Below are 12,737 nucleotides of genomic sequence, written 5' to 3'. Positions count from 1 at the left end.
AAATAAAAACAACCAATGTTAAAATCTGAATCAGTATAATTGATGTTGAGTACAGTTAAATATACAAAATGTAAACAATAGTTATGATAAAAATGTTTCTAGACTAAACCGTCAACAGTTATGGTTTATTGAGAAAAACAGTGATATCTCCTTATATTTTAGGCTTTGTTATTTACATTGTATATATTGCAAAAATTTTATGAGGTAGGATGTTTTGTGACACAACTGACCTACATATACATTTATGTATCAAATGTGATATCTTGAACATTATTTTTTTAATAAATCACTGCTCCCAAAGGTAAACAGGACCTTTAAAATGGGGAAATCTGCATCTAGATCATGTCAATCATAAAGAAATATAAAGGTTTAGCTGGGTATTCAATATAAGAAAGGGCTTTACTGTAAATTTCTGAGGAAAGCAATCTTGTTAGAATTATGGAGATAACTGTTTGAACAATGATCCTCATATAGGAGAAAAAAATATTTGAATGAAGTATAAATGATGAACAACAAAGAGGACTCAATATTCAAGGAGACTAATAATTTGCAGATGTTCTGTTATCATTCATGCTGTCTCAAGCATTTCATGTTATGGACCTATGAAAGTGAAACAGTGCTTGGACATTGATATCTATTGGAAGGGATGTTATTTTGGATTCGTTTGCCACGTTTGTCATGGATTTTGTGCTCTGTCTGTTTGACTCTAAACAGCTTACTAACCAAGTGGATCCATTCAGGGACACAGCCAGCAATTTCCTGACGACGTACAGTGAAGACTACGACAAGTACAGGTGAGCTGTTTCTCCCTATCTGATCAGGAGAGAGAGAAAGGAGATAGATAGATAGATAGATAGATAGATAGATGGATGGATGGATGGATGGATGGATAGATGGATGGATGGATGGATGGATGGATGGATGGAAGAATGAATGGATGAATGGATGGATGGATGGATGGATGGATGGATTGATTGATGGATGGATGGATGGATGGATGGATGGATGGATGGATGGATGGATAGATGGATGGATGGATGGATGGATGGATGGAAGAATGAATGGATGAATGAATGGATGGATGGATGGATGGATAGATGGATGGATGGATGGATGGATGGATGGATGGATGGATGGATGGATGGATGGATGGATGGATGGATAGGTAGGTAGATAGATAGATAGATAGATAGATTGGTTGGTTGGTTGACTGATCGGTTGGTTGGTTGGTTGACTGATCGATCGATTGATTGATTGATGGATGGATAGATAGATCGATTGATTGATTGATGGATGGATAGATAGATTGATTGATTGATTGATGGATGGATGGATTGATTGATTGATTGATTGATTGATTGATTGATGGATGGATAGATGGATAAATGGATAAATGAATATAAAAAAGAGGGGTTAGAAAAAATAGTGGATGAGTGCAAATACATGAAGATAGTAGATTTGTTTCAAATATCACTCATATCTTTTGTTTTAAATATCACTCATATCTGAATATCGATTCCTATGGGAGTGTCAGGTCAAGTAATCAACAGTATTTTTTTAATGTTTGCACTCTTCGATAAAGGCTCTCTTTGAAGTACAGTGTATGTCTGTGAAAAGGTTCTTTTCATTTTTGCATGAAATTCCCTGTTGTTTAATTTGCTGCAGGCCAAACATGCTATGTCAAACTATCCATTCACAAAGGTAGTTTTATTCTCATCTGCGGATTATGCAAATTACTAAATGTGGATGTACTCTGTCTGTTTCTGAATATTTGTGAAAAATGAAAATTAGTGAAAAATTTTCTTCCCTTATCATTTTTTGTCATGAAACAGAGCATACGTGATGTATTTCTTCTATGGCTTCATCCTCTTCATTGTGGCCCTCTTTGGGATGGGGGTTCTTCTTGGTATCTGTGCCTGCGAGAGGAGCGCTCTCCCGACCGAGAGGGGCTCGTGCTCTAACTGTGGTGGACTCTTCCTCATGGCGTAAGTAAAATCGCTTACTCGCCAAGACTCCTGGCAGAAAAAAAAACATATGCACTTGTCATTCAAGCAGTGAGTTCCAAGGTAGACTGCATTAATGGGATGGTATGGTATTGGTTGAGATGAGAATTCAGCTTTCAACTTTTATTCTGAGATTTTCATATACTGTTCTAGAAATTGTAAAGAGCATACAATTCTGTGAGGAATTCAAAGTTTATTGGATGAAAACCAGTTTTGAAATAGCTGAGATATCCAAAAAAACAAAGAAAAACAAAGCGATCCTAATAAGGGTGGGTCCCACCTTTTTCTGAGGATCACTATGTTTTGGACATCTTTGCCATTTCAAAACCGATTTTCAAATAAACTTTGAATTCCTCTTAGAATTGTATGCTCTTTCATATTTCAACAGATGTTTTTAATTATCTCAAAAAAAGTAATCATAAAAAAAATATGTTGGAAACGTGAAGCCCCGTCTCAACCGAAACTGTATCGTCCCTGTAACCCATTCTGAGAACCCATGAACAGGGAAGAAAAATAGATGATTGTCTGACACAATACTACTCTTATTTTCAATTAATCATTCTTGATAGAGTGATGTACTTTTTGTCAATTGTCTGTATATGTCTGTAATAATGTCAATATGCTTTGTATCAAGTTTATGAGGTACCTCTGTCATGACATAGGACTTTATCTTGAGGATTATCATTTAGAAAAATGGTATCTTCTCTTTGTTTGTATCAATCAGGCTGTCAGTATGAGAAAGAGGCAGATACCGGGGGAATATATTGAGATTTATGTCACTCATAGATTACCATATACCTTCATAGTAAGATTATCTGAATATACTCTAGATCACATGGGAGTAATTGTCATTGTGCTGAACATTCTTTGTTAATGACAGGTTTATGATTCATGGCAACATGTACAAATGTAGAATTGGTCTGCATCAAAGACATTGCCTGACCAACTCAGTTTCTTTGGACAATTTATTCAAAACATCAGGACTTATTGTGGTTATTGTGATTTTTTTTTTCAGTTTTAAAAACATTTACTACACTGAAATTCTCTGCAAAGATGTGCTTCTGCTCATTAACATAAGCTCCCTCCTCTTCTGAAATTGTCACTAACAGTGGATCACTTTAAACAAAATTCGAGGACCTACCTATTTTGATATCCCTATATGTGCACTGGACTTGTACTGTCACTGCCTGGTAATTTGTATGTATTTATCTCCTTATGGTGACCAGGGATGACATCTCATAGCGCTTTGTATCCAGTGGAAAAGGTGCTCTAAAAATATCAACTATCATTATCACTATAACCTTCAAGACTTGCTTGTAGGTACCAACAGATGTTTTCTATGCATTTAGAATCATTAGGTTTGACTTCATTTTGCTGTTTTATTTTTCAGTGGGTCTGGATTTGTGCTGATCTTTGGTATGCCCTTCATGCTGATTACAGCCCTCACCTTTGTTGTGGGAGGACCGATTGATCGCCTCTTCTGCGACCCCATTGTCTCTGGCGAACTCTTTGCTCAGGTACATTGCAATGATGCAGCATGTTCAAGTTGATAGTAACAGTCCTAAAGTACCCATAGGGTTAAAATTTTGTTTTATCTGTGATGCCTGTCCACTGAACACCACAACCCTATGCAAAACATCATGTACTGCCTATTATGAGATAAAACTCAAATGAGTCAGTTATGAGAGCATTAACCTGTTGAGGACGGGTCCCAAGTATACTCGGGCAGGTGTCTATGGGAAATGTGTGTTGTAGGCAAATCAGCCCATCCTTAACAGGTTAATAATAGAGCAACTATGCGGCCCCTCTTTTCTAAAAAGTTATTGCTTCTAGGATATCCTTACACTTTGATTAAGTGTTGTAGTATTAGGATATCATTACACTGTGATAATATATTGTTAAGGAGAAAAAATGTCTGCATGCTACTCTAGTGTGGTATGTAGATTTACTGTGTGATATCTAGCCACCTATATTTCGGGCCACCATTTTTACTGAGTGGCAAGAAACTCTACTGACTTCATTTGATAATGTGATCTGCCACTGCCACATGCATTAGATGACACAACTGTATATTGTAAAAGAAAGTGTGAACTAATATTATCTAATAAATCAAATAAGGAAAAAAGGGGAAATTTCTTATGTATGCCAAAATGTTCTGTGTGAAAACGATTCTTTTCTGTGTTGTGAAAATTATGCTTTTGAATTGATTCAAGAATCTAAAGCATGGTTTCGCATGAGGCTTTTAATCAGCTCTTCTTACTTTTGTTGTTGTTGCTGTAATCTCCCCCTACCTGCAGACCATTGATTTGGAAGATGCCATCGTACCTGGCTACTACCTCGGCAAGCAGCTCTTTAAGGATTCCAGCGTTCCCCTCACTATCAATGGCATCTTGACGTAAGTCCCACTCCGCTCGTCCCCCCGTGGCTCACAACCTATCCTGGGTCTTCAGAATTGTCGATCTAGAACCATTGACCCTGGAATCAGAGCCGCTAAAAATTGTGGATTTGGGGGAGAAAGGTTTGCAGTAACACCATGTGGACGTACACTGATGTTACCGCAAACAATTCTCCCTCATTTACTTCACCGTGCAAACCTTTAAGCAACACATAGTTGTGGATTTATTTCTTACACCGCTGTAGCTTAATACAGCAGTCATACAAAGCAGAGATATTTAAAAAAAAAAATCTGTCCTCTACAAAATTGCTTGCTGGTTGGCAATCAGAAATATGATGATTCCATACCCCCTCTTAGGTTGTGGCTGACAAATTATCCTTGACTTGATTGAGAGGACACAAAGAAGGAATGTTATCTTGCGCTCTGCATATTCTAGTTTTTTTTCCCTTTGTCGCTTGTTGTGCTTACAAGAGATGCAGGGTTGATTTTTCCTGCAATTTTACTCTTCCATCCTCAAGAGCTCAGATCACACATTTGTTATCTTTCATAGAGGATGCCTCCATGCCCTGTCTCTAATTCTTATGTGAGTTTCATTGTTTATAGTTCCCTGAAGCTTATGGACGAAAAAAAATTGGTGTTGTAATTTGTATTTTCCTTTCTCTCGTTCTATTTGTCATCTCGTTTACTGCAGAGATTGCGAAAATGATCGCGGCGTCTATTCGGCATTCCACCTTGAGAATCTCTTCAATGCCAGCGAGTTCACGGACATCTCTTCGGTATTATTAAAGTGCTTGGTTGTTTGTTTTGAGTCTGTGTTTGTGTCTGTGTGTGTGTGTGTGTGTCTGTGTGTCTGTGTGTCTGTGTTTGTTTGTTTGTTCAGAGTAACCAATGTTCAATGATGATGCCATATTTCATGAGTTTGGGAAAATTTGGGTTCAGGCGTGTTCGAGCAAGTTCTGTTGTAACAGGCTAGAAGTGTTCTCCATTTCTTGATTTTTATGTAAACTTTTTTAACTACCAAAGGGTAAAGACATGAAACTAAGTGTTGAAATGTATAGGGATGCCATATCCCTCTAACCCCATTGGTATAGCAATGTCCTACACTGTGTACAAGCTGTTGGTCTCTTCTGTAGTAGTCATGGGGAAAACAGCTTCGCCCAAATCAGTCTTTCCCTGTTGGAATAAGCATATGAATGAATAATGATTTATGCAGGAATAACTGGATGAGTACATACATATTCAGTGAATAAGTTTTAGGTAGTGAGTGATTGCATGAATAGATAAAGTAAAATGATTGATGAATAGATGAATAAATGCTTGAATGACTGATAAGGTATGATGAAAGATAGCTAATTAGATCCATTGATAGATAACTAACTTGTTTAAAACTAACCAGTGAAATACCCAACTATATCACTGTAAAGTATGGAGATGAATAAGTATTAGTCATGACCGTTTGGATGATGAATAGATTCATGAATAGATATTGATATCATATGCATGTGTACTTTGTGCAGAAAAAAAAGATGCACCACTAAATTTTGAATTCTATCTCCTCCACCTTGAACCGCACAGCAAATTCCTAGTGTGGACGAACAGTTTGCCAACCTGACCGGAGACTTCTCCAATGTTGACATCTTGACCAGTGACACGAGGCAGACCCTGATCGACTTCAGGGACTCACCGGCTGACACGATCAACTGGACCCTCTTCCTCAACGAGGTGAAGACCGCCCTCATTGGTTATCTCATACTAGGCTTGACCAATAGACTCATCGGTCATTTATTCCTATTCAAACAAACCTCACATTTCAAAACAAGCTTTACATTTCAAAACAGATCTTGCATTTTGAAACAAACCTTACATTTCAAAATAAACACTGCATTTTGAAACAAGCCTTGTATTTCAAATCAAACCATGCAGTTTATTAAAAAGTAAAATCATATTTCTCTTGACACTTCCTGCTCTGTTCTTATTTGCTCCACTCGTGTGGTGGTATGTCAAAATCGCATTTCTCGATCAAACACAGTGGGCCATACAATACATGTAGTAGCTGATGAACAGTAGAGGGCGGTACATTCTTTGGCCAAAATAGTCTCTACTCATAGTCAGTTTGATGTATCATACAACTGTGCTTTATACCGAGTAGTCTGTGATACTTTGAGAAATCTAAAGCATGTTATGATTTCTGTTGCTCATGTATGGCATTAGTGTGGCAACAGAAATAGTAACTGGATTGATTTGCATGTGGATACTAAAATGATCAAGCATATTATATGAAAACTCTGCATTTGTATTCCATCAGACAGCTCATACAAGGAGCTTCTTGTCACAAAACATATTTTTCTCATACATATGTTATTTCCCAGGAGTGCACCATCTGAAGTTGCCAGTCATTGTGCTACTGATATTGAGAGTTTTGCAACTAGTCTAATGGATGTTGATCTACACACGTTTAAAGTATATTCTCAGTTCTTCTTTTTCTGCTCTTGTCTTCTGTACCTATTCTGTTCATATATGTTTTACAACTTTTCCTTCTTGATTTACCTTCTAGTTGGACAAAGACTTGATTGTGGACAATGTGGGCAATGCGGACAGCCTCACAACCCTGATAGATGCTCTTCAAACTGATGCAGATGCCGCTGGTGGGGTGAGTGAAAGTTTTGATGGTTTTTTAGTTAATAAAAAAAATGCAAAAGATAATGTGACCTGATTGTATGCTTGAAATAGAAGAAATTTTGTAACTTACAGAGCAGAAGAGCTGAAGTAAAACCAGTGGAAACTAGAAAAGTACTCTGAGAGCACAGACCTCTGCCAAGCAGCTCTTTTCTGCCCACACATGCATGCTGAAAATCGCCCCCTTTTCCCATTGATCTTTAAGAAGCCTTTCTGTTGTGTCTCAGAGTCTGCCGCATTAGAAGCCTTTTGAAAAGGCCTCGTGGCTGAGGAACAAGACTAACTCGCCACACCAAGCGCTGCAAGAAACGGGTGAACGCGAGACCGAGTGGCACAGCCACGAGGCCTTTTAAAAACCTGTTTTTTTTTCCCCCTACCGCCTCGCGACGTACGTAAGTATGAATTATTCAAATATTCATGAGTTGGACCACAGTAGGTATGCTAATGATGATGTGTCAACGGCTGGCAATGCAGGCAGCTATAGCAGGCAGGCAACGCAGGCTGGATATGGATGAGCAACCGGCCGACATGCATACTTATACGTATTCATTAGATGCGACTACTTTTTTAGCAATGCAGGTTTCAAAAGGTCTCAGGCTGCGCCTCTTGGTCTCGCGTTCACCAGTTCTCTCACAGTTAGTCTTTTTTTCAGCAACGAGGCGTTTCCAAAAGGTTGCCTTATTAGCACCTTACTAACTCGCTTATTTGTGTGACTTTGTGTGAGTGAAATGGGCTTACTCTGGATGTAATAATGAACTGGATTGAAGTATCGTGATGAATTTATATCGGAGACAAATTTTTTATGCCTGCAGCTAGCCAATGGCAATGCAGTCATATGATGATTTCATAGTCACATGAAAGAGGCACTATTTTGATGTTCCCAGGTGATTACGAGATGCATCATTCATTCAATGATGTTCCTAACATTGTTTTTTTGTCATTTACATATTACCTATTCATTGGATACTTTTATTTTCATTCTGTTTATGGAAATTACAGATTTTTTGTTTGTTTGTTTGCTTGCTTGCGTGCTTGTCTTTTTCTTGAGGGGTAAATATTACTTGAAAGTAAAATTATTCAAAATAGTCTGAGGCATGGTTTGTAGAAGAACTGTTTTCCCTTCGTACTCATAACCTCCGGATTTCGTTGGCATAGGTTTGTAGAAGAACTGTTTTCCCTTCGTACTCATAACTTCCGGATTTCGTTGTGAGGTTTTCACTCCTCCCTCTCCAAATCTTCAATGCCTATGGTATGACTAGATGCAAATGAAAATTTGTGCTGGATTTTGATGCATTGTGGGCTGTTATAAAATGGGTTCAAGAATGTAGCCAATAGGAAGCGCTGAAATGAGACACACCTCCTTCCTTTACTTCAGTACAACTGCACTGCCTGTAATCCTATGGTAGATTGCCGATCGTCTGTGCGCGCGGCGGCTCCTTTGATGAATTGCATGCATACGCGTACGCGCTGTCAATCCTGTAAACAACTTCTAGTTCAGGCTGCCGGCCGGCCGGCCTGTCTTCCCTTGTGCATAACATATGTGGCGTACGTACGTATACTGTACTATACGTACACTTTGTACAGTACAGTAGACCAAGCGTTATATATGGGACCGGACGCGTACATGGAGTCACTTTGAAGAGCAAATCCAACGATTTTAATAGCAGGTTAATTCTCACGCCGTTTTCAGAGTATGTTGTCTAGTAGGCCTATATGAGGAGTCTATATCAAGTCTTTAAGGTAAAGGGTGCATATTCTATGTAAAATAAGTAAGTTTTCATGCGGGTGTCCGGAAACCCAACCCCCCATTATACTTATACACACTGTACTGTATGTGCGGGACTTCCGCGAGTGCGACGTGCGTAAAAGTTTGGGACGAACATCTTCGGACGTCTTGACCCACAAAGGTACGTGAAAAACGCTGAAAAATGATGTTAGTTTTCGAATTTTCGACCCATTTTATAAAACAAATGATGCACAGGATTATTTCGTGGCGTTAGTGTAGGCGTAGCTCACTCTCGGGTATTTACGCCTACACTAACGCACTATATCCTGTGCATCATTTGTATATTATGAATGAATTTTCTGCGTGGCGTCACAGACTAGTGTATTTGTTTTTGTTTTTTTAACAGAGTGATGCGACTACATTGGAGGGATATATAGCGATTCTGCAGGCTCTGGAGGACGACTATGTGACGAGCCTTTTGGCTGATGCAGTGAGTATGCAAACCATGAATACTACCAGTGCAGAGGGAGGAATGCTTTAAATCCTCCCAGTGATTTAAAGTGCTGTTGCCATTGTTACTTCAGCTAGCAATATAGACAAGGTTCCAATGACACCATCAAGCCATGCTTAGGGGCAAAAACTGTGTATACGTGTGGGCAAGCACGTTACATCCCGCATCACATTATCACACGCAAGCTACATTTGTACATTGTAGTAATAATGCGGTGTGCGTATCGCACTATAGAGCTATGCGCTTAATACACACATGACTTGTTTATGCCCCTCAGGCAACGCATTTTTCGATGTCACAGAACCCGTCTATACAGAAAGTGTACATTAGCTGAAGAGTATACACTTCTGTTTTCTATATTAATCCATGTAATCTCTCGAAACCAGTAAAGGGGGGGGGGGGGTATTATGAGTCATATACATACATTCATACATTGTCTGTGTAGACATTGGTTTATTATGGTGCTGTCAGTCATGTCTTTGAAAAGTAATTGAAGTCCTCAATTTGCCAGAGCAATCAGCTCCAACTACAGTGTTTGAGCATACATGTTTGTTACGTTTGTGATTGGATCAGTATGAAGCCATTGTGGGTACTGCAAGTGATGAAGTGCCAAATTTAAGTGTCATCAAGGCAGTTTTCAGTTAAGCTGGAATGTTGGCTGATCCTATACTGCATTTCACAATCTGTCAAGATGTCTTGTAATCATTAGTTAACGCTTTGGGTGCCACAGTGTAAATCCCCTGTGTTCCACATTATTCTGAAACCACCACCCATGGATGCTTCTGCATGCCAATCTGTGTTTCAAAGCCATGTAACTTTTGTAGAAAAACATTAATGCTAGAATTGCAGCACCACAAAGTGGTATAGATAATTGCAAGCTTCAAAGCTCTGGCTATGATGCTTTCAGTGTATTGTGGCAGATTGCAATTTATCTATATGTGACCCGCTACAACTAAAAGGTCCTAAAGTCGCGCACGGTTGAAGCCGTGAAAATCGAGTTTGAAGTCAGAGCATTAAAATTGGTCAAAACTTACGATTTTCTGATTGTGATATATTATTGGAGTCTAACATGTCTTCTATCATCTGTCGAAATTTTGAAGCAAAATGGTGAAAGGAAAGACCAAAAAATAGCTTTTTTCTGAGCCATGTTTTTTGGCGTTTCAGCAAAGCAGAAACTGGTTCGAAAATTTGGATTGAGCGCCACAGATAGGTTCCGCCCCTAACGACGACCAGAGTGATCTCATTGGTCAGTTTGCTGCTTGCTGCTAACCGAAGCGTGAAGCTCGCACACTGCCCAGTCGACTGTTGCGTGCGGGCGGGGTGCGCTATGCTCAGCCGCTTCTCACATCCTGGTCACTGATTGGTTGGTGAGGAGACCGCCGACGCTGATGTGCTTGAATGAACTCTTCGGGGGTTGCTAGGGCTTGCCTTCTATTGTCCAGAGATGAAAACTGACTTGCGTGTCCCTTGATCGCGATTGCGTCGAAAGGAAGACTTTTAGGGCGCTTTTCTTGAAACAGTGATTTTCCAGACGTCTCGACATGCTCTCCTTTAAACATCAATATCTCCGCAGCCGATTATTTTTATAAAATGTGTTATATATCAATTCAAAGCAGAAAGATTAGGGGATTATATCATGCAATTTTCAAATAATCGACCTCGCCCGACTTTAGGATCATTTTGTTGTAGCGGGTCACATATTGGTTTTGTGTGCAGTTGTGCATTCGAGCAAAATTTGCACAGTTGGCAAGTAGTCAACTGAGTCAGGCCTGCAAACATGGCACAGAAAGAGTTAATGAACGAGGATTGCACAATCCTCAATCCTTTTTGAGATCACAATGACCTTGATATCGGACTAGGGCATTCTACAAACCTGACTTTTGTGAGAAAGTAAGAGAAAATGGAATGGAAATATGATGGTAAATTGGGAGACTGTGGATTAGATATGCTTGTCTCAGTTCTGACTGGAGATTTTTGTGTGCCTCATTTCTTCATCAGGTTCAGATCGCTGATGAGATTGATCTGCTCACCAACTACACCGACACCATCGATGTAAGTGTTACCATGGAAACCTAGGGTTAGGACTGGAATGGGGGGATGGATGATACACCCAAATTCCTGATAATGTAGCATTAGGCTTCAAGGATGCTTTTAGATGGATAGTGAATTGTTTCTGAGTTTGCTGTCTGAATGTCATATTCTTCGAGTATGGAAGGTTTCAAGGCTGATAAGATTACCACATTATCATAGTACATTTATGTTGAGCATTTTGTGGTAAGCCTGCACCAGATGGATGCGGTAACTTATGAAAAATTTATATCTTAAATAGTTCACTTCTGATATGTGATGTAGAATTTGTATTGCAGTGCACATGCGCAATTGCGACATACACGTTCTTGGCACCATAACGATCTCGAGTGAACGTGTCTTCTTTTGTCTCTAGAATGACTGTGATATGTGCTGTTTTGATGACTTAGTGTGCAGAATATATGTCATGATATTAAATCATCTCGTACAGCTTGAAATATACATGTATTCAGCATTACTCTGAATGTGTATAAAACACCTGGCAAAAGAAACCACCCTGGAAATATTTGCCTCTCAGGTTAAAATCTGTTGTGCATCAATAGTTTAAGCAGTTGATTCAAAGGGAAAAGGAGAGATTAAATTCCATAATAAATGATGATGATGCAGCAAGACTAATTATCAAGTAGTGCATGCACAGCATGGACACTTTTTGGACTTGCCCTTTTATAAAGCATTTAAATGGTAGAGTGCTTTCTCCAGGTACGGCCATTCTTTCTCATTTTATTTACTTCCTGATAACTCAGACACATGTGAACAATACCATTGCTGACGCGGAGGTGGCCCAGGATTTCATCGACAACAGCGTAGATGGCGAGGTGTCAAGTGTAAGTAGTGTTCGAATTCCCGGTCTGTTAACTACAGCGTAGGAACAACCTGGATGTCACTGCACAAGCTTTAAGGTGTCATTTTGTATGGGAAGGGTATCCTCCTCTTGTAGCTTTTTCAAACATACAGAGTTGGATCACGAAATGGGTTAAACACTATTTTTGAAACATTTTATCGGAAGTCCGTCATCAGATAGAGCAAAATAACAACATTTCCAGTGATTCCTCACTTGTGACATAACAAGAAATAATCTTGAATTTATGATTAAAAGATCTCCCTTATTTGTATATTTTTGTCATTTCTAGCAGCTTTGATTGCAAATATCTCAAATTAGCATGAATGGAGATAACTCCTTTTGCAACCAAACTCTCAATGTGTTCCTGACACAATGGCATACCCCAGGAAGGCAAATTATCACACAGTCTTACATTCACTCTCAATATATTTCCCTCTGAGAACAGTGTACATATACACCATATGAAAGAAGGTAAAACTGCAGTCAGTACTGGTATA

At 39.1% G+C, this 12,737-nt stretch overlaps 1 protein-coding gene across 1 annotated transcript in view; it reads left to right on the top strand.

Moving 5' to 3' along the window:
- Positions 1-12,737, top strand: part of LOC139717815 (prominin-1-A-like) — a 61,160-nt gene that overhangs the window by 34,208 nt on the left and 14,215 nt on the right. Inside the window, exons 10-19 of the mRNA XM_071629313.1 lie at positions 715-794; positions 1,833-1,985; positions 3,394-3,520; positions 4,301-4,398; positions 5,090-5,174; positions 5,974-6,120; positions 6,953-7,048; positions 9,207-9,290; positions 11,310-11,363; positions 12,143-12,223. Coding sequence (XP_071485414.1) covers positions 715-794; positions 1,833-1,985; positions 3,394-3,520; positions 4,301-4,398; positions 5,090-5,174; positions 5,974-6,120; positions 6,953-7,048; positions 9,207-9,290; positions 11,310-11,363; positions 12,143-12,223 — 1,005 coding nt within the window. The remainder of the gene's footprint in view (positions 1-714; positions 795-1,832; positions 1,986-3,393; positions 3,521-4,300; positions 4,399-5,089; positions 5,175-5,973; positions 6,121-6,952; positions 7,049-9,206; positions 9,291-11,309; positions 11,364-12,142; positions 12,224-12,737) is intronic.

The sequence above is a fragment of the Diadema antillarum genome, unplaced genomic scaffold, assembly GCF_040938485.1.
Source record: "Diadema antillarum isolate AM-2024a unplaced genomic scaffold, OU_Dant_1.0 scf00000083, whole genome shotgun sequence".
NCBI lineage: Eukaryota > Metazoa > Echinodermata > Echinoidea > Diadematoida > Diadematidae > Diadema > Diadema antillarum.
The sequence above is the reverse complement of the archived record's forward strand: the minus strand, read 5'-3'. Positions and strand labels throughout refer to the sequence as shown.